Source organism: Camellia sinensis, chromosome 1, assembly GCF_055761805.1.
Source record: "Camellia sinensis isolate YWXY chromosome 1, ASM5576180v1, whole genome shotgun sequence".
Lineage (NCBI taxonomy): Eukaryota > Viridiplantae > Streptophyta > Magnoliopsida > Ericales > Theaceae > Camellia > Camellia sinensis.
Genome location: NC_138961.1, coordinates 182964714 through 182986967, shown reverse-complemented (window position 1 = coordinate 182986967; position 22254 = coordinate 182964714). Strand labels below are relative to the sequence as shown.

At 35.3% G+C, this 22254-nt stretch overlaps 2 protein-coding genes and 1 long non-coding RNA gene across 6 annotated transcripts; 2 read left to right on the top strand and 1 right to left on the bottom strand.

Annotated features, from left to right (window-relative positions):
* Nucleotides 1-6599: 6599 nt before the first annotated feature.
* Nucleotides 6600-10252, top strand: LOC145800421 (uncharacterized). The gene is made up of 2 exons (XR_014341460.1): nucleotides 6600-9847; nucleotides 9949-10252. It is a non-coding gene; the product is annotated as an uncharacterized LOC145800421 (long non-coding RNA).
* Nucleotides 10253-11379: 1127 nt separating this feature from the next.
* LOC114307500 (uncharacterized) lies at nucleotides 11380-21264 on the top strand. 2 transcript variants are annotated; one of them, XR_014341459.1, is made up of 3 exons: nucleotides 11380-11631; nucleotides 11823-12590; nucleotides 13335-13676. XR_014341459.1 is itself a non-coding variant. In XM_082890091.1 (3 exons), the coding sequence occupies exons 1-3, from the start codon at nucleotides 12545-12547 to the stop codon at nucleotides 19554-19556; spliced, it is 339 nt and encodes a 112-aa protein (XP_082746217.1). In that variant the 5' UTR covers nucleotides 12497-12544; the 3' UTR covers nucleotides 19557-21264. The 2 variants fall into 2 exon arrangements, 1 of the variants encoding a protein (XP_082746217.1); XM_082890091.1 differs by lacking the exon at nucleotides 11380-11631 and adding an exon at nucleotides 19419-21264 and having other exon boundaries at nucleotides 12497-12590; nucleotides 13335-13489.
* LOC114307528 (uncharacterized) lies at nucleotides 14758-22231 on the bottom strand. 3 transcript variants are annotated; one of them, XM_082890073.1, is made up of 4 exons: nucleotides 21927-22231; nucleotides 21288-21405; nucleotides 17656-17733; nucleotides 14758-17409 (listed from the first exon to the last, which is right to left on the bottom strand). In XM_082890073.1, the coding sequence occupies exons 2-4, from the start codon at nucleotides 21387-21389 to the stop codon at nucleotides 14869-14871; spliced, it is 2721 nt and encodes a 906-aa protein (XP_082746199.1). In that variant the 5' UTR covers nucleotides 21390-21405; nucleotides 21927-22231; the 3' UTR covers nucleotides 14758-14868. The 3 variants fall into 3 exon arrangements, with proteins under 3 accessions (XP_082746199.1, XP_082746202.1, XP_082746208.1); XM_082890076.1 differs by having other exon boundaries at nucleotides 21931-22209; XM_082890082.1 differs by lacking the exon at nucleotides 21288-21405 and having other exon boundaries at nucleotides 21931-22207.
* Nucleotides 22232-22254: the final 23 nt, after the last annotated feature.

Genomic DNA, 22254 nt, shown 5'->3' with positions numbered 1-22254 from the left:
GCATATACATATATATATAAAAAGTGAATAGGATAAAATTTAATCAGTTTAATCATTCCAAATTGAAATTTCACAAAAATGCTTATTATTACCTAAAAATTATGCTGAGCTCAAATATGAAATTAATTTCGGATTATCAAGCCTCTAAGGCTCTCAATTTCTGATCCAATTGTGACGGATGCTTTCCTTACTAAACAGATATAGATTTCAAATCATAACATCCATGTGTTTAAACTTAATTTCTCATGAAACTCTACATGAAGCATTTAAATGCACAAAATAAGGGACTGAAAGTATATCAGAAAACATGTACGAGGATCGGGTCATTACACTCTCCCCCCCTTAAATAAGTTTGGTCCCTCAAACTTGTTCTATTATGTAACAGATTAAAAAAAAACTCAGTCTCACACGCTTATTTAATTCTGTTACAGATGTTCAATTAATTTCTCCGTTCGAACCATGCATAGGGAAATCCAATATTTATCACAATTAGTCAAAAGTCCTTAACATAATAAGCATCTCATCATTTTATCCAATTAGTATTTTCGCCATCTATTTCAGGTATGTGGAGTAAGACAAACAACTCTATGTATTTATTTCATAGGGTCATGTACCAATAAGATAAGACCACAAGAGTTTATTTCAGAATACTTAAGACATAAAATTTTCAGTAGGCAGGATTTATAATCACAACATTTTCCTGTCAACACATTTCACAGCATCAACTCTGAGATACAGAAACATACAATTCTCAAATAGAGGGACATAATAAATATCATTTCCTGAAGCACATACTTCGTGTGTTCCCGGGGCACAATTTCAATTGCCATCAAAACAATGGCAATGTTCTTTATCATGTTCATAATTAGATCAACCCAATGTTAGTAGTTCATATGTAAATCACGGAGACGAGTCATCAATGAAGATTATATAGTGCCCAAAAGAAATCAATTACATGACGAGTTTCAAATCCGGTTATGCATAATTGAATCAGATATCAGAACTTACCAAACAAGGTTCCAAAAACATATCAAAGTCATATCGTTATATGGATTCAAACCATATATACTAATTCTTTACAAGATCAAAACGATAGGAAGAAGAATCCCAATCAATTTCATTAATTCTTCATAACTTTACTTTTAAATACGGTAACACAAGGAGAACCATATTTCAAATCAAAGATTCTCAGGATGTTTATTAACATCTACCTGATACAAGGATGACAGTTCCAGCGAAACACAGGACTAACCGCCTCGGATTCGAAGCACACCCGTTCATGACCGTCGATGGCCGATCCAAAATCGGTTAGATAACCCACTTGGAAAATTGTCTGTGGCAAAACATAATCCACCCGTACAAGACCGTCGATGGCAAACATAATTCTCAACAAGGGTGCTACATAAGCTTAACGTCCCCCAGCACGAAAGGACCTTTCAAGAATATCGTCAAAAGAAAGATAATACTTGGTACAGAACTATTGGGTAATTATTCATGCTTGATCAATTATTTTTCAAAACAAAACAAAGCAAAGTTTTATCCTACATTATATCATAGCTTTATTCAAAATATCACCCACACTTAAACTGTTAACTTCTAGTAGTCTTGCGTATACTTAAGTACTTTCCATAACCAACTATGTTATGTGAGCAAAGAGAGCCACTCATGACCGTGAGATGGAACACCTTCCCTTAAGAAGCATTTCTTCTTGTTACGGCACAAATTAATTTAACCTCTTTCGTTTTCTCTCTTTTTTTTATATGTCTTACATAAGTAAACACGTAATGTGGGTACATATTACAATTTACACATAACAATACAGATTACATATGACAAGTCAAATGTCAAATTTCAAATTTCAGATCACAGGTTTCCATAACAAATACACAATTCTAAGAGGGGTCATTATATACATAACTTCTCCGTACAGCCAATCGTATTCAACACAATTTCAATTAGGACACAAACACATCTTATCAAATATTCAACGCAGTAATTTCTTAACATCACAGATCTAAACATTATTATGACAAGGGGAGAATATATCATTTCCTTTAATCTTAAAAATATTCCATACTTAAAACCGATAAAATACATCTTACTTAATCATGAACATATAGACTGGCCACCGGTTTGAAAGAATGCATGTTATTTTGTAACCTCCCAATATATCCAACATTGAGATCATCTCTAATGGTTCATTAATTTTGTTATTAAATATAAATCTGATGAATTTTTTTTTTCTTCTATTCTAATTGTTTCATCAAATAAGTATTAATTTGAGAATATTAAAAAAAAAAATTATCAAATTGAGAACTCTGAGAGCTTTCCACTACAAGAAAACTGGGTATATGAGACGGAACTATTGGCGACGGCACACTTGCCGTCTCAAAAAGTCACTTTTTGAGACGGCAGAAAATGCCGTCTCAAAAAAGCAGAGTATTTGCGACGGCACCATTTGCCGTCTCAAAAAAGCAGAGCATTTGCGACGGCACTATTTGCCGTCTCAAAAAATGAGAGTATTAGCGACGGTATTTTCTGCCGTCGCAAATACTCTCATTTTTTGAGACGGCAAGTAGTGCCGTCGCAAATGCTCTACTTTTTTGAGACGGCAAATGGTGCCGTCGCAAATACTCTGCTTTTTTGAGACGGCATTTTCTGCCGTCACAAAAAGTGGCTTTCGTGTTTTTTTTTAGTGAATATTTTTAAAATTTTAAATATTTTTTTTAGATGTACCTTACTTAGATGTATCTAAAAAATAAAAAATTTATGAAAAAATATTTTTAAAAATTAATAAATACATAAAAATACAAAAAAAAAAAAGAATTTAATTATGGTATTTTTTTTTTTGTATTTTTGGTATTTAGTGAATTTTTAAAAGATTTTGGTGATTGTGGTTTTGAGATAGCTTCATATATATACAGTCACAAAATGATTTGAATAAATTCAACGGTATTTTTTTGTCGCAAAAAAAATTAAAAAAACAATGTCGTCTTACTCTTTTGATATAACATTTCTCTTTTCATTCATTTTTTCATTTTCCTGTCTCTCTGTCTCTATCTCTCTCTCTCCTCTTTATCTCTTTTAATTCATTTCTCTCTATCTCTATCTCTCTCTCTCTTTCTATGTCTGCCTGTTTCTCTCTCTCTCATTTTCTCTCTGTGTCTCTCGCCTATCTCTCTTCTCTCTATCTCTCTCATATGTTTTCTCTCTCTATCTCTCTCGCTCATCTCTCTTATCCCTATCTCTCTCATTTCTTTTTTTTTCTCTCTCTTTCTATCTCTCTCTATCTCTCTCGCTCATTTCTCTTCTCCTTCTGTCTCTCTCTTTTTCTGTGTCTCTCTCTCGCTCATCTATTTTCGCTCTATTTCTCTCTTTTTTTGTCTATCTCTCGCTCATCTCTTGTTTCTCTCTCTTTTTCTATCTTTCCATCTCTTTCTTTCTTTCTCTCTCTATTTCTTTTTCTGTCTATCTCTCTCCCTGTCTCTCTCTCACTCATCACTCTTTTCTCTCTGTGTGTCTACTTGTCTATTTGTCTATTTCTCCCTCACTATGTTCGACTTGCTCACTCTCTTACTCCTATCTTCTCTATTTATCGAGCTCCTTCTCGATTTATCGATCCACTATAAGAAAATACACTTTTGGCAACCACTTTGTCTATCTCTCTCTCGCTCATCATTCTATCTCTGTGTCTCTCTCTCTATCTCTCTTCTTTATCTGTCTCTTACAAAATTAAAATATTTTTAAAATATTTAAATATTTAAAATATTTAAAAAATTGATTTGAATTAAGTTTTGAACAGAGTTTTGAATTATCTGTCTTCTTTATTTATTGAGCTCCCTATCGATTTATCGATCCACTATAAGAAAATGCACTTTTAGCGACCACTTTGTCTCTTTCTCGCTCATCACTCTGTCTCTCTATCTCTTTTCTCTATTTGTCTCTCACTCATCTTTCTCTCTCACTACCCATCTTCTCTACCACATTTACCACTACTGCAAATGTCATTCAACTACCACCACTCTTCTCTTTCTCTCTTTCACTCATCACTCTTATTTCTCTGTCTGTTTGTCTATCTATCTGTTTGTCTGTTTGTCTGTGTGTCTTTCGTTCATCTTTTTTCTCTCTATCTCTCTCATTTGTCTTCTCTCTATGTCTCCCTCGCTCATCTCTCTTCTCTCTATCTCTCTCTTCTCTTTTCTCTCTCTATCTCTCTCGCTCATCTCTTTTCTCTCTATCTCTCTATTTTTCTATTCTCTTTATCGTTCATCTCTTTTCGCTCTCTTTCTATATGTCTCTCTCATCTCTTGTTTATCTCTATTTTTCTATATGTCTCTCTCTATCGATTTCTCTCTCTGCCTCTCTATCTCTCTCTATATCTCTTTCTCTCTTTATCTCTCTCTCGCTCATCACTCTGTCTTTCTCTCTCTTCTCTATCTGTCTCTCACTCATTTATCTCTCTCACCACCCATCTCCTCTATCACCTTCACCACTACTGCAAACACCATTCCACTACCACCATTACTTCTACTGTAGCCACTTCACCTCTACGACTACCATTACTACTACTATCGCCACCACTCCACTACCACCACTACCACTGCTACTACCATTACCTCTCTTTCACCCCTGTCACTCCATTTACACTACCACTACCACAACTTCACCACTAATCTGTTTCGCCATCACCATCACCGCCGCCACCACCATCATCTCTTATCCACCACCTTCACTACTGCTGCCGCTCCTTTTCCTCTACTACAAAAAATTAGTTCATGATTTTTAGTAATAAAAAAAATAGACCACAAAAAAATATTTTTCATTGAGTACAAAAAAATAATTTTTATTTTAGTGAAAATATTTTTCATTGAAATATATATGAAACAAATCAACTTTAATAACGGAAAGAAAATAAAAATTATTATTTATTTATTTTTATTATTTAAATATTTATTTATGATGATTTTTTTTTTTTATTTTATTTTCACCCCGCCCGCTCGGCTCTCTCATTTTTTTCATTCCCGCGCCCCAAAATTCCCAATCTCTTTAGAACCAAAAAAAACCCTAAAACTAATCGTCTCCCTCACATCACTCTCTCAGTTGCCTCTCTCTCTCTCTCTCGCCCTCTCGTTTATCTCTGCACCGATCACTCTCTCAGTCGCCTCTCTCTCTCTCTCTCTCTCACCCTCTCGTTTATCTCTGCACTGATCTCGTTCATCTCTGCACCGATCACTCTCTTACTCTCTCGTTGCTCATCTCATCGATTCGCACCGATCATCGTACCGCCGATCTACTCACAGGTAAACTCTCTCTCTCTCGGCCCGATGGTTGTTTTATATATATATATATCAGATATATCTCTGATTTATAGTCATTAGTTGCGATGTATGTGTAAAAATTGTGTAGAAGTATGTGAATAGTGTACGAAAATATCTCTAAAAATTGTAAATATTGTATGAAATATGTGAAAATGCATTAGGTTTCTAATTATTGGGAAGATTCCACAAAGAAATATAAAAAAGAAGAAATCTATAATATTTTGGTTGCTTTGAAAGTTGAAAGAACGAAAAATCCATAGTATTATGCTCTGATGAGTAGAGATTCATTTTTTTTTTGGTTGTCATATACCAAATAATGAGAAATCGAAGATTCAGGGTCTATTTAGATCTTGTTGTGAATCTATGATTGACTGAAAAGGGGAAATGACAAAATTATTTTTCAAGTGGAATCATTTCTGTTATAGAAATGTGAATGGTGTGTGAAACTATCTAAAAATTGTGAAAACATCTCTAAAAATTGTGAATATTGTATGCAATATGTGGAAAATGCATTAGGATTCAAGTTATGAGGAAGCTGCCACAAATATATATATTTAAAAGAAGAAATCTTGAATATTTCTGTCGCTTTGGAAGTTGAAAAAACTAAGAATTCACAGTATTATGCTCTGACTAAGTAGAAACTCCCCCTTTTTTTATTTTTTGGTCATATCCCAAATAATCAGAAACTGAAGATTTAGGTCTATTTAGATCTCATTGTGAATCTGTCATGGACAGAAAGTGGAAAAATGACTCAAAATGCTTTTCCAAGTTGCTTCATTTCCGTTATAGAAAGATTGTGCCATTTCTTGACCATTTGTTTCTAAACATAATTCTCTTTGTTGTTCAACGGAGCTTTAGAATTAAATTCATGTATTGTTATTTATTTTTAGAATCAATTGTATACTCTAAAATAGTGTTTTTGTGGATATAATTGTTTAACATTGCTACTGGTTTTGTACCAGGGGGAAAAGATTGTGATGCTTCTTCCATGGCTTTGACTCAATTGGTAAACAGTGTTTAATTAAATAATCATAAGTGGACCTTTTTCTTCTATTAAATAATCTAATGGAATTCTGAATCTTGTGATCCTTTTTTTTTAATCCCGCTAACAATCTTGTATTTCATAAATTTTTCCATTATGCTTTAATGTATGATCTAATAAGAATCTATAAAATATGTGAATTTTAAGGCACGATAGTACAATTAGTAATAACAGAAGAACATAAACTTTAACGATAGAAGATATTATGCCGTTCTTATTCCATCAAACCTTGTATATAGCTAGTTGGTCAACAAAATAGCAATTGCGTTTCCATCAATTTCTTTTGTTTTTTTATTTTGATTTTGATAATTAAAATGATACAAAATAGAGAGAAGTTGGGAATTAGTTAACTGATTGGTGTGTGCATTAACTCTAGTACTAATTAAGTGTACCCATTTGCATTTTTAAGCAGAATTTACCATGGAAGGACTCAAGGACTTCAGTTCATCAATATTGACATACCATTTTTTTGATGATGCTAACTTGTTAAGTGCTTATCTCACCAGGCAATTTTGAAAATGGTCATTTCAGTGATGCTACATGCATGTGTTATTTGTTTTGTCCTGGTTAAATAGCTAACCAAATTGACGGTGTTAAATTTGAGAAAGAGGGCATGAATGATCTAATCTGGTACAATTGCAGACCTTATAAATGTCGAGATCTGCATTGCAAGTCATGAAACTTGGTCATTATGGACTTATGACAAAAGGAAATTTGTTTTGTCTGTTTTAGTCATCTACAGCCAAGAACTACTAGATTTTGAGGTCTGATGGATTAAAGTTATCAGGACTGAAAACATCCTGCTATGATTTTTGTCTAGCAATGTTAGAGCACTTCATCACATCAAATGCTTCATCTTTTATGTTCTCTTCTCGTCTTCTTTGTAGCAAATGCAGCAAACTGTTATCTACTACATTATCATGTTCTTTTTCATCCTATTGCCAACCCATATGCTAACCCTCTAAGGCTCTAGTTGATTGCTGAGAAGACACAGTAAGAGGAAACTTGTTCTGAATCTTAATGAAAATGATAATGAAAGGCTCATAGAAAGGTTCCATGCTGCGCTTTGCCTTCCTTCCCAACAAATGGTCCAAATAACCTCAAGATCAAAAGAAAAGGGAAAGAAATCTGTCAACTAATGAACAGAGGACACAACAACCTATTGTTTCTTATTCATCTTTAGGAGGTAGGCTCAGGAACTATCCTGCAGACCTTATGCAGAAACCTTCTCTCCTCTCTCTCTCTCTCTCTCTCTCTCTCTCTCTCTCTCTCTCTCTCTCTCTCTCTCTCTCTCTTGTTTTGTTTTGTTTTTGTTTTTGTTTTTGAATGGGTTTAGGAAAATCATTTCTACGTTCTCAAGAAATGGGATCAGTGAGGTTTCATAAATGAAATTTGCAACATGGTCTGTCATATGGGATTTAGTAAATTGTAAATATTTTGTTTGTTGAATTGATTTCCTTTGGCCTGTGTGTGGAGTCATGCACCAAGGAAGTAGTCTATTACTGAGATAAATCTGCACTTGTCTGACCTTATGCTACATTCAAAGGCGAAGAAATGGTGAAGACACCATGGATCCTTCTTTCTCTCTTTCTTTTCTAATTGTTACTAGAACACATGTATCCTCATAGCAACCATTCCTACCCCTAGTGTCTCCTATATCCTCTTTTTTTTTTTCTTTTTCTTTTTTTTTTTTCCCCTTTGCTTTAAGTGCAACCGAACTGATCATGGATTTAATGATACATAATTTCATAAGTCAGTAATTTGTAGCCTCATGCATAGTTTTGTTTGAAAAAGATTCAACTTGCAGGTAGAGTTTCCAACTGAATTTATTATTGTTCAAATGTGATACTACTATAGTAGAGGTCGTTTAAGGAAAGAGTTGTAGAAGACTTTCATATCAACTTACTCATATGGCATATCAATTTCATAAACCAGCCTCAGCAGAGTTCTTAAAGTGAGTTGCATCTTCTTTGTTCATTTTCTTATTTCTTTCAATAAACTCTTGTCACTTAAAGAGGTCTGAAAATGGTAACGGGCAGTGGTAGCCCTGGAACACTGGCTTGGTTAACAGGACGGATGAACTAAAACTATTCTCTCTCCCCCTCCCTCCCTCTCTCTCTCTCTCTCAAATCTTGTAGCAGAAATCATTAGGAAGTCCGACATTTTATGCTTACAGTGAAGTTGCAGCTGATGGTAGTAAAGTGGCATTATATTTCAGAATAGTATGGTTGTAAATTTTTATGTCCTGCTATAGAAATACTTGCCTTTAGCCATAGAACATACCTTAATGGTGAATCACTTTCTATGTTGGCCTATTGTAGGTAAGAGCATGCCTTTATACTTTGTTTAGTTTCCCTCCATATCAGTTCTTTATTACTCATTATAGTCTACGTCTGTTTTTTTCTCCATTATGATTCGCATTGTGATTCACTGGTTGTGATGTGGGGCTGACCTCTTATGCGTTCTTCCTTTCTTGCAAATCATCTCTGAATTATGAATAACCCGTGGTTTTCTCTGAAGACAGTTGTAAACTAAATTTTTTGGTAATACGGGTCATTGCTGATCTGGCTAGAAAGTTGGGATCGGTAGGAGACAAATTCGGAAGGTTGAATGTTTAGCATAGGAGTAGGAGTAACAAAAATGCTTGTCACCCACTTTCCTACGCTTTCACTCATCCAATCATCCATTTTCCTATTCAACTCTTTTCTCATTGTCTTTTGGCTTATGATTCATCCCTCTAAAATTAGAGTTCTAATTGAACTCTAGTAAAGTGAAAAATAGAGTAATGAAACATAACTCTAATTTAAGAGCTCTAAATGGAGCTTTAGTGAGGTGGAAAAAAGAGAGTAGAGAGAAATAAAGAGTGTGAGCCCCACCTTCACATGAGTACTCTCCACATCATTAGAGTTGTATTAGAGCTCTCAAATATTATTGATAAAAAAAATAAGACTAAAATATTATATCAGAGTAGAACCCACTTTCCATTAGAGCTATTAGAACTCCAATATTAGAGCTCTAAAGCATTTATATCGTCTCCCTTTCATCTTTCCTAACAACCATAGATCATAAATTATTGCACAAAAAATACAGAAAATAAAAAAAAAATTAATTTTTAGTGGACACCCTGTTTTTTTTATTTTTTCGTAAATTTTTTTTTGTTACACCTGATTAACTACCATATATAGAGTTAATTGTAATCACATATTAGTATTCTTCTCACAATTCTTTATGATGGACCCTCTGCATGTGAGTTCCTACAAAATAAATTTATGTATTCTACAATCCAAGACAGGTAGGAACTCTTTAAGTCCAACCCTTCCCACTCCCATCAGATATGAAAAAATACCCCAGGTATATTACAATAAGAGTTTATTACACTATTTTGGACTACATTGAATTCCATTATTATTATTATTATTATTTTTTGTGAGCAGGGAAAGCTTTGGTTTCTCCAATTGAGAGATATGCAGTTGTTCCTGATGACAACGTAAGTGTTCTTTCCAGTCTTCATTGTCTTCATTACTGGTGTTTAAATAGTTGGTTTTTCCAAAAGATTATAATTTGCAACTGTTATCTATTTATTTGTAGGTCAAAAGGATAAATTTTGCCGAGGGGAAGATCTGATTCTAGAAGTAAGGAATTTGCAGCTTGATTTTTGAAATAGGCTCAAACTTGAGATCTTGTTGGAAATTTTTTAATTTTTGTAAGAGCATTTAAATATCCAATGTGTTGATTGGTGAATTTTAGATTTTATTTTATTATTTTATTTTTTTTTAGGATTTGGGTGAATTTTATAATTTAAATATGCTTTTATGAACATGTACAGTTTAATTATTCTTTGTAAAATATTGAATTTGATGGTTTGATCAATTTTTATTTTTATTTTCTGTTATGATGTTTTTGTGAATGGAATGTAAATAATCAGCTCTTAGAGAGAGACGGTACCACCGTCACAAAAAATAGAAAATTTTAATATTTTTATTAATTTTGTTACAGGTTTTACTTTTTGCGACGATATTATATTGTCGCAAAAAATAGAAATTATATTATTTAAAATAGAAATATTATTATTTTTTAATATTTTTTGCGACGGCATTACACTGTCGCAAAAAATAGAAAATTTCATATTTTTTTATACTTTCTGCGACGGTATCATACCGTCGCAAAAAAAGAGTGTTTTTAAAAAAAAAAGACTATTGGCGACGGTGTTTTTTGCTGTCTCAAATAACATTTTTAGCGACGGTAAAATAGGGCCGTCGCAAAAAAGTTAAGAAATTTTAAACATTATTAGCGACTGCACGGTACCGTCGCAAAAAGGCAAAAAATGCCGTCGCAAAACATTAGCGACGGCACTTACCGTCGCAAAAATTCTTTTGCAACCCCTGCAGTTGCGACCCCCTTCTTGCCGTTGCAAAAAGTCATTTTGCCGTCGCAAAAAGTATTAGCGACGGCATTAGGAATATTAGCGACGGTATTTTACCGTCGCAAAAAGTCAATTTTTTTGTAGTGTTCATCAAATCACTGCTCATAACTGTTGAATTTTCATCACCGGATATCCCGAATGCTCTCCCGAATGACCACCTCTAGGCAAAAATTTGTGAAAAAAATACATTAGCTGGTCGTCCGCCCAGTCAACCGGTGTTTTGATGAAAACTTAAAATCCTCCGTTGGAGCACTTGATGTTGAATGGAGTTTTTACTCAAATTTGGTGGGGGAAAAAAAGGACAATTATGAATCAACTAATAATCATGAATCAACTTTTATATTCCTGATCTTGTTTCCTTGTGAAACTATTTTACAGGATAGTTCCAAATTTTGCAATCAGTAAGATTTTATCGCGTGACAACAACAAAGTTCGCATTTTGCAGGTACAACAGAATTTGATTATCATTAAAATTTGTGGTCACTATGAATGCTTATCTACTCCAATGGAATTAGACTTAGAATTAAAAATTAAAAAAAGAAAAGAAAGAGTAATAATAAAAAAATAATAAGTTCCATTCTTGAGGCACAACGCTTATTGTTGTGTGTGTCATTTTTCAGGAAGGATGCGAGGGCTTATTGTATATGGCACTCCATGCACGTGTCATCTTGGATTTGTGTGAACACCTGGAACAGGAGATCAGTTTTGAGCATGTTGAAGGAGACTTCAACTTTTTCCAGGAAAAATGGCTTTTGGAGCAACTTGGAAATCATCACACACTATTGAAATACTCTGTGGAGTCAAAAATGCACAAGAATTCCTTTCTTTCTGAAGCTATTATGGAAGAGGTTTGTGAAATTTATTCGACTACGAGTTCGAATTTCTCTCACACCGCATGGTTGTTTTCTTTTATATGTTTAGATTAGTAGTCCTTATGATTTTATATTTATTTTTTATTTTAAATAAGACCTTCTGATATATTCATCTACCATAATAATCGTCCTTACAAAATTGTTGATGGTAATTTTGACATTTTTAGGTTATATATGAAGATCTCCCATCAAACTTATGTGCCATTCGAGATTATATTGAAAAAAGGGAAGCACAAAACACTTTGGAGACCTGTGACCATGCAATATTTTCTGAGGAGCAAACTGCTTCCTCTAGCAAAGACAGATATGATGATCGGATGTCAGTTGAGAAAGATTTTGATTTTGATTCTGACAGTCCACATCCTTCCAGACAAAGACCACAGGTTCCAGGCTTGCAGAGAGATATAGAAGTTCTTAAAGCTGAGCTTATTACCTTTATATCAGAGTACGGGCAAGAAGGATTTATGCCAATGAGAAAGCAACTTCGCAAGCATGGAAGGGTGGACATTTGAGAAGGCAATCACACGCATGGGGGGATTCAGAAGGATCGCGTCTTTGATGAATCTTTCTCTTGCTTACAAGCACCGTAAACCAAAGGGTTATTGGGATGACCTTGAGAATTTGCAAGAAGAGGCAAGTTTTGCATTTTGTTGTTTCGTTTTGAGTTCAGACATGGAAAATGACACCAAAAAAACAAAAACAAATAAGAAGAAAAGGGAAAATACATGAAAAGGAAAAAAAATCTTAATGTACAAGTCTCAAGTAATTTAATCTTCAAGGAAAAATTATGCTGCTCTTTATCAAAATACTGCCGGCCTTGATTTTTGGTGAAGTTAAAAACTGATCCTTTTCTATCTTGCAGATAAGTCGATTCCAGAGAAGCTGGGGAATGGACCCGTCATTTATGCCTAGTAGAAAGTCTTTTGAGCGTGCCGGTATGGATTATAAATTTCTTTCCAGTTACAAGCACAATGTCAGAAGTTGTTTATGGTGACTGCTAACTTAATTGTTATTTCTTACACTTGGGCTGTGTTCGTTTGGGCAACAAGGCCACAGAATTGAAGACCAATCCTGAATCTCATGTTTGGATATGAAGTGGGCCTTGTATATCTCCATATGAGAGACTACTGAGTCCCATGGGCTGTGTGGGACACAAATTAGGGGATTAAACAGGTAGCTTCTATTTGCTCACCACACTCTCTCAGTTCACATCATTTGTGCCGTTCGGATATAAATTTCCAAATAAAAATTAAATGTTCAGTTATCAACTTCCAAAAAAAATTAAAATTCAATTTTCCGGATATCAAGTACCCAACATATGGTTTATATCTAAACAATTCATTTTTGTTTGGAACTTGATATCTGAACAGCAAAATGGAACTGAGAATTTCTATGGTGTACAAATATAACCTCCCAATTAAAGGGGTTAAATGACCAAAATATCCTTGAGATATGTCATTACATCATATGCTCTTATGTCTAGTGATAGGACTCTGATAATTCTCCATGCTAATTGAGGGTTATCCTCTAACCTCTGAGATAGGGCACATAATCTTAAAAGATTGATAATCTTATGACTATTAGACTAATAGTTTTATGTAATCAAGTCCAACAAAACAAACACGGCCTAAGTGACTTGGATTCATATGCATTTCATGTTTTTGGATTTTCTTTGTCAGGTCGGTATGACATTGCTAGGGCATTGGAGAAATGGGGGGGACTGCATGAAGTATCTCGTCTTCTCTCACTAAAGGCGAGGCACCCTAATAGACAGGGAAACCTTTCCAAAGACAAGAAAATGGATTATGTATCATCTGCCAATGGTGAAGGGAAGGTACCTTCTAAACCTTATGTTTCTCAAGATACACACAAGTGGCTCATGAAACTTAAGGACTTGGATATTAATTGGGTTGAATGAGAATATAGTTTTATTTGTTTTCTATTTCTTGTGGTCATGGAAATTGTGTGAATAATGCTATACAAAAGTTGTATATAGAAATATGTGTTTGAATTGGGATTAATCACTTTTATACAAACTGAAAAAGTTGGGAAAAGTTTGTATATAGGCTAGTGGCGCAGTTAAAGAGGATTTTTCACTTTAAAATTTTCACGAAAATTACAACAAACAAAAAAAAAACCCAGGTTTTAACCCAAGTTTTAGCTTTATAACAAAATAAATTTGAAGTTCTAAATTTTGTCAATTTAAATCCTAATCTTTTAATTTATTTTCAATCTAAACTATCCACTTATTTCCGTTAAGTAAAACAGTCAGAAAAAGTGTATTTAAGTCATTAAACTCAATGTAGGTGTACGAAAAATGTCTAAAATACTTGTTCCCATTGAATTTAATGATTAAAATATACTTTTTGACAGTTCTATTTAACGAAAATAGGCAAATGATTTATATTGAAAATTGAAAACAAATAAAAAGATTAAGATTTAAGACAAAATTGAAAACTCAATGTTTATTTTGTTTCAAGACTCAAATTCTAGGATTTTTTTTTTCTATGTAGTTTTTCCAATTTTGTCTTCTCTCCCTCTCCCCCCCCCCCCCCCCTTCTCTCTCTCTCTCACTCTCTCATTACATTTACATTTGAATCTTATGAAGTTAATTGCATACATAACTGACTGGGTCTATATGTATGAGCAAATTTTAAACGCCTTGGACATAATGTTGATTAATTTATCTCCAAGGTCTAAAAATGGCAAGACAAAGGATTGTCTTTGTAGGGTAATTTATTTGAATCAATTAGAACTAGGGTGGCAAATGGTCCATTTCATACAGGTTTGGGTTGGATAAAGTCGGCCAGGTTGTATATTAAATGGGTTAACCTGCCAAATTAGCAAACATGTTATTCTTCTCGGTGAGCTTTTCCAGACACGGTTCGGGCACATGGACCCATGGAGGCTTGTTTACTTGGCCCATTTGGTTGGACAAGACCCATTTGTTCACCTGCGCAGGGACCCATGTAGACCCTTTACATATTTAGCCCACACTCTATACCACTTTCCATTTTCATATTTATGTACACGAAACTGTGTTTGCCTAAGAAAAACTCCGCAAATTTGCCAACAATCACAACCACGAGACTATGACCTCGATTTTACATAAATTCTATATATGTAACACCTCAAAAATAACCTTGAAATCTGAATGACAGATATATGCATAAAAACCGTTATGGAAGAAACAATTACAGGGTCTAGAACAACTCATCTCATCTTAGGCAATGCCTGTAGCGCAGGCTTTTTCTTACTACCAACTCCTAGCTTGACACGTGCCTTGGTCTTGCTCGGCATTTTCACCGCCCTCTGGTGACGAAACATATGCCACCACTGCAACTTCTTCACCGCTTTCTTACTGCCATGCCTACCACTCCCCAAACGTTTGATGCTGCCTTTCGGCACCTTTGATTTTTTGGAATTCAGTAGCCCCTTTACAAGTGTGTGGAAGAAATGTCCATGCTGTTTCTTATCCGGTACTTTGCAAACAACTGATTTTGTTAGTTTTTCAGCTGCTTTTTCTCCATAAGCTTCGCCTTTGTTTGCACTGTCAAAGATCTTCTTTCCCGCGTTTTTCCACAAGGATGTGCCACCATGACCCACCTTGGCCTTTTGATATCTGTGATCATTGTGATGGTGGTGATGGTGGTGGTGGTGATGGTGGAAGATAAGGGCTAGTTTGTCTTTCAATCTTCTTAACCCGCCTATCGGTTTCTTTGGCTTCACTCGATTGCCTAATCTGGAACCCTTGGTAGAATCCATACTGATTGATCTGGATGACAAAGCCATGTGATGATGGCCCCGTACCCGATCTGACGGTGGACACTCCTCACTTTCACTACTACTCGTAGGACCTACGTGATGAGGCCGGCCCCTACTTGGCAGTGAGTTCACCTCACTCTCACTACCACTGGTTGTAGGTTCCACATAACGGCCTTCTGTCCTACCAGACAGTAAGTACCCCTCACTATCACTACTGCTGGTGGGACTCATATCGTGCTGACCACGAGTATGGCTCGGCAGTGAATACTCTTCACTGTCACTACAGCTGGAGGGAACCATATCACGATGACCACGTTTATGGCTCGGCAGTGAATACTCTTTGCTGTCACTACCACTCGAGCTAGCTTGCTGACTTGTCCAGCTGGAGTAAGAACGTGAGGATGAACTCGTATCTTCTGATTCTTGCTTATGTGGCAAGATCTTTTTCCGTTGGGCCACCCACTTATTACTTTCTTGGACCCCACCCCTCTCTTGATCCATCAGTTTTCCATGCAAGGTTGGCGACACCATACGCTGACTGATCTTCTGATCTCGCGGAGTTGGCTTTGTAATCATCTGATGTGGCTTTGACAGTTGAGACGTTCTACCCTTCCTGATTAGGTCCTGTGGCATTAAATTTTGATTTCGGTTTTCCTTCTCAATCTGACATGGCATCTTATTAGATGAAAAGGCAGAACGAGATGCATTGGCCATATTGGTTGGACTTGGTGGGACCCTCAAACCCCGAACACAATTACGAGCATGACTTGATGATGTATGACCATTTTTTTGTCTCTGCAATCGATTCATTGGCTCATCCTGATCAGTAACCTGAATTGTCCTCCAGTTTGGTTTGCCATGTCCTTTCGACAAAGGCTTCCCCGCATGACCTGACAAATCATTGTTTGGTAAAGCAGTATTTGTACTTTGGCCAACCTTCTCACTCACTAACCTGCTCACAGGACCATTATATGGGAGAAGCAGTTTGGAGGACTGACGCGCAACCTGATCTGGCAATTCGGTCTCCCTAGGCTTCACCGTGTTCTGTCTTGCCATCTGGCTCAACAAGTCATTTCCCACTAAATAAGGTTTGTGACTCTGGCTAACAACCTGTGGTAGTCGACTCAATTTCTTGCTGTTCCGAACTCTTTGACTCAACTGTTTACTCAGTGAATCATCTCTGCCTATTACAAATTTGCGATCCTGACTCAGCTCACTCCAGGTAACTACACCCTGCTTTGTCTGCTTTATGGGACTAACTGAATCTATACCGAGAATAGAGTTGGCCATCGTTTCTGATGGACACACAAGCTCAGCAGCTAGTTGCAAAGACGAAATGCGCAATTCAACTTGTCTGATGGCATCAGCAACTTCTTTTGAAATAAAGCCAGTCTCACCAGACTTCCCAATTTCTTGGCTTGTGTCATATATAGCTACTGATTTAGCAACCCCACTTCCTGAAATAATGGGTGAACAAGTCAAAGATCCAGCACCACTCAGGTTGGGTTCAATTTTGTGAATTGTTTTCTTCTGCTGGCTTCCAATGCTCTGCTTGTCCAATTTTACCAGCCCCGTGTCCCAATAAAAATGGCTAGATTGATTTGGTTGTCGATGCGGAAGACTAGCAATATCCTTTTTAGGATTCCGAGTAATCTCATGAGAATGTTCCTCAGTAGACTTCACCTGCTTTATAGATCTTTGCTGGCAAGCCCTGCAACGTCTTTTCCTATTCTGAGGTTCCATGGCAGAAGAGCTGAACTTTGACCACTCTGAAACACTCGCCTGAGTTGGTGGTGTAATAATTGTCCATTTATCTTCTCGTGTAGTGATTGGATTGCAATTGGGAGCTTTAGCAGAGCTTTGACCAACTCCGTGAGAAATTATTGATACATCTGGTGAAACAGGTGGCCTTAGCATTGGCATGCCTTTTAGTTTCTCGAATTGAATATCAGGCAGTAAATTGTATAAACCCAACTGAGCTTCCATGAACTGTGACACCACAGACACACCAAATGCTAAATCAGACAAACATCATAATGAGACGATTTAATTAATATTCACAAATCCAAGCTGCAATTAAATTAAACCATAGAAATTGAACTGCATCAAATTACTGTAGAAAGCTCACTGCAGGCATTCTGAACTCCCTTGACCAATTCTATTCAATGAAAAAATCCATCTTTTATCTAAAACTAAAGGGAAACACATTAGGGAAACATAGAGAAGGCAATCTACCTTTGAGTGAGCCTCAAAAACCCTTTCAGTAGCACCATCTAGTAAATTCTTTAAGAAGACACGTGCCTTCTCATCCAACTGTAACAACAAAAAACAAAAACCCAATGAACATAGCTACGGGACCTCAAGCATAAAAAAGGCATTAGCTTTGCTACTGATATATATATATGATTGACTACTCCCAAAAATCAGGTAGCAAAAGGGCAGTTTAGAGGAGAAGAACCTACTCATAACCGCATACTAGATTAATATTAAAAAACCATTAGATCACTGAAGTATTTCAAACAAAACATCCAAAATGCTAGTTGATAATGAACTCCAAGTCTCACCTTCACCCCCTAAATAGCCTAAAAGATTAATATAAAGCTACATGTAATTTCAACTACTGGCCAGCAGATGGATGGTGCTCAACAAATTATAAAGTAAAAGAAACTACATGACATGATAAGCAACCTTTTGAGAGGCAAATCTAAACATGAAGTTTTCTATCCTCTAATGATCCATGATCAGAGAACAAATATTAAAGGCACAAGGATCACAACCAATTAAATCATTAAAATATTAAAAATAATAAAAATAAACATTTATCTAATACAATAAAATTTTAAAAAACGGGTACAAATAAAAAAGAGGTAAAATGTATAACACATTGTAGAACCTAGACAAAATGCATCAAGTTATGGGTGGTGCAATATGTACATGCATGCATACAAGAGTGTGTCTGTATGGTTTTACCAAAATCAAGGGCATTGCTTGGTGCAATGGGACTTCCTTTGATAACACAGGTGAAAACACAGGTTCAAGTTTGAGAATAACCACTTTGTGCAAATAGTGCCAAGGTTTAGATCTATCTCTGTTCTTACATCTCTCAGACCCTCAATTAATATTGACCAACAATACATAATGTCCTTGTTATGTCATTTTAGGTTTGCAAACCCTCAATATGTTCACTCATAATAATGTCTAGTTAGATTATGAGTTGCAAGAAAATCTTTAAGCCAGAGTAAACACAGAGCATACTTAGAATTAGAAGCCTCTAGTCATGATGAGTTGAAGCTATTTGCCTCAAGCCTTGCATCAGCGCCATCACAGAGCACACTTAGAATTAGAAGGAATTCACATCCGCAACCAAAATTCTCACCCTTGACTCTGTCATTCTAGGGATTTCTTCCATAGTCCAAAGAAGTAATTCACAATATGTATGAGAAGGTTAGGGGCAACAATATTCTCTAGATTTCCATATGTCGAAGGAATATGATCACTTGGATCTATTTATCAAAAACAAACAAAAAAAAAAAGATCACTTGGTTCCAATTTTTGATATGAAACTTGGATTAAGTTTGGTCTCTATGGATTATGAATTGATTACAAATTGTTTTGTTTTATTGTAATTTATGAGTTGATGATCATTGAAATAAATTGTTAGTTCTCCATTTGCATTAACAGTGAGAAAGTTGGTTTATTTACTTTCCCCCAATGCTCAAGGTTAATTATTTTTTCGTTACTGCTTAACTGTAGTTTGAGAAATATCTTCAATAATAAAATTTTCAAACCTATGGGCACCTCTAGAATTCCACCTGCTCTTAGCCAAATACCAGCTATTTTACAGAGTGGGTGCAGCACCTTCTAGGTAAATCTGTCCAATTTTCTTGAAATTCAAAAAAATCAAAACCTGATCTCCAGGTCAGCAAATTAACAAAAAATGAGCTGCTTCATTCTGTAAGGCAAATCTTGTAGATCTGAGATTTGTGTCTATATGTCAGATCACTAGTTTCCAGGATGGAGATATTCAATTGCTCTTTCCAGGAAAAGCCAAGCCAAAACTTATTTCCAGTGGTGGTGCAGATGTCTTAATTGATAACAATTTTTCAAATACCTCTGCTGTCATACTTTATCAGTAATTATACCTCTACTCGCATGATCACATGATTTTAAATGTTTGGCAAACTTTTGGGTCACAAATGACGGAAGAAAAAAAAACTCATAAGGTGAAAGGGACAAATCTGGGAATTCCTAACCTGTCTTTAAATGAGCTCACTTGTCTACTTCCAAAGGCGTGTGCTTCAAAACTATAATAATATTTATGTGCAAAAGCCACTTTTCAAATATTATGTTTTGAGGAAGCATTTTTGTGAGATTGAGCCACCCATATTAGTCCAGGACTTTGAAGTGGACTCTTTAACTGTTAACTCTTATTTTTTTATGTTTGTCATGGAATCTGTTAGAAAGTGTACCAAGTGTTTCTGGTTGCTCCTCTTTGCTTGTTGGAAAAAAAGAAGTCGACATGTTATGAAAATTGTAATAAGAGTATGGCATTCTAGATGGAAAAGGAACATGGAATTTTGATAATCTGGAGGATGCTTCATATCATAATTTCATAAAAGTTGCTAATTCTTATATAATCCCAATAATAAGATCTAAAAAGATTATTATGAGTTTTATATTGATAGTTCCCATGGTAGTGTCCCAGTTGCTTTGGGCTCAAATTGAAGTTTTCCATGGTTGTGCTCCCGTTGATTTGGTGATAAAACAAAAGGCTATCAGAGTAAACATTCTCTCAACTTGTTCTTTGGATTGCAAAACCATCGCCTCATAATATTTCTCACAAACTGGTGGAGTAATTCAAATCAATTTAGTTTAACTGTGAAAGCCCTTCCTAGCTTCAATTACTCGACAAATTTGGCTTTAGATTACAGATAAATTTTCTAATAGAATTCTTTCTGATGTTGAGAATATTGTCAAAAGAAAACTTCAAATTTTGGTTCAGATAATTGGCCCTGGATGTTCTATTTCCATCAAAAAGGTGATAGTAGCTTTTCCAAAAAAAATAAAATAAAAAATCACCTTGAGACTCTCTGCCCCCATAATTAGAAACAACAGTGGTCAACATGATTCTGAAGGTATCACACAGAGAGATAAGAAGGGATGAAAGGTTTTTTTTCATTTTCTGAGGCATAGAGCATCACACAAGCTTTCCAGTTGAGATTCAAGCAGTTTTTAGAGAGCTTGTCACCTTCACTATGACTCTATGAGTTTAGATTCTTGAATTTTAAAAAAACATGGAAGTCATTCTGTTGTCCTCTATCACTTCCCTGGCATAACATCAAGTGTCTCCAAAATATGATCAATACTACTAAAAAATAAAATAAAGCAAGTCACCTCTCTAATATCAGTTGATCCAGGCAAGAACAATCCATTCGCTATGTATCAATAAGAAATAAGGGTACCGAATACTAATTAACATGTACAGTATTTTCATTTCGATTTGGGCACATCCAGAATTTTTCCATAGATACAAACAATATCCTTAAGCTTTCCCTATTCTTTCCTATCTTTTATTTCTATTCATAAAGAGGTATAGGTCCGAGTCACTCCCCTCCCTCCAACGCCAACACTACCTGAGTTGGTTTGCTTTTGAGAAAGAGAGAGAATCACTTCACAAAAGGTTGTAAGGTTCACATGAACACCATGGCACAAAAATTACCAAAACATTGGCACTTCATTTATTTATTTATTTTTAATCTGTCACCGCGAAAATTCACAAATACATTACATATACATATGTATATGCATTTTTATGGTTTTTTTTTCCATGCATATTTCAACTTATTTGTAGTGCGAAGAAGTCTTACATATTCCAAGCTTTCACTTCGTGAACCATTTCCATTACTTTGGAGGAGTCCATATAATTTTCTCAAGGCCTGGAGATCTGATTCTACATCCTCAAGTTCCATCTCTCAGATAAACTACCTACCAGCAAAATTAATTAAAATCAAGATTAACTCAAACAGCACACAATGATACCAAAAAAGTTTAATTTGAATATTAATTAAAAGTTTAATTTTCTCTTTTCTTTTTTTTTCTTTTTTTAATTTTAGGGGGAGGGGGCACCAAACCTCCATGAAAATGACAGAACTGCTTCAAATAAGTCTAGAATTAACCAAACTTTTCTTTGTTCATCATCAACATACAAGTATATATATCTTTTTCTTTTGGTAATATATGTGTATATATGGATTCTGAGTGAAAAAAGCAACCATAAAACATCACATAATCGTTCAATAATCAATTAATTTAGAACCACTGAACAATGAGATATTCTAGAAGATTCATAAATGTATGATCAGAAACGAATTTGAGATAGCAAGGGCAAGAAATCATCAAAGCCTATGTGTAGTCGTCTATACTCGGATTTTCAAACCGCATAACTTTGTAGAACAAATTACAAAAAAGAATCAAACAAAATCATTCACTTTTGAAGAAAGCATGACTTACAGAGAGTGAGAGTGAGAGTGAGAGGTCTCTGATTCGCAGATCTCTCAACTGTCAATTCTGATCAAATTGGGACGAGGTCAGAGAGAGAGATGAGAAATATCTTCAGACCATGTTTGAGAGAGAGAGAGAGAGAGAGAGAGAGCCAGAGAATGGGTTGCAACAACAACAACAACAACAAAAGGTTTTCCCGCGAAAACTTCTATTCGCCGCATCACTTCAGACTGGCCACCGGTTCGAAGGGGTGTATGTTACTTTGTAACCTCCCAATATGTCTGACGTTTAGATCATTTCTAGAAATGGTTCATTAATTCTATTATCAAATTT

Coding starts and splice junctions, on each gene's coding strand:
- LOC114307500 (XM_082890091.1), top strand. CDS start 12,545: ATGGACCCGTCATTTATGCCTAGTAGAAAGTCTTTTGAGCGTGCCG. Junction 12,591..13,334: donor AAAGTCTTTTGAGCGTGCCG/GTATGGATTATA, acceptor TTTCTTTGTCAG/GTCGGTATGACATTGCTAGG. Junction 13,490..19,418: donor CTGCCAATGGTGAAGGGAAG/GTACCTTCTAAA, acceptor TCTATATGTCAG/ATCACTAGTTTCCAGGATGG.
- LOC114307528 (XM_082890073.1), bottom strand. CDS start 21,389: ATGGAACTTGAGGATGTAGAATCAGATCTCCAGGCCTTGAGAAAATTA. Junction 17,734..21,287: donor GAAGTGAAAGCTTGGAATAT/GTAAGACTTCTT, acceptor TTGTTGTTACAG/TTGGATGAGAAGGCACGTGT. Junction 17,410..17,655: donor TTTTTGAGGCTCACTCAAAG/GTAGATTGCCTT, acceptor GTGGTGTCACAG/TTCATGGAAGCTCAGTTGGG.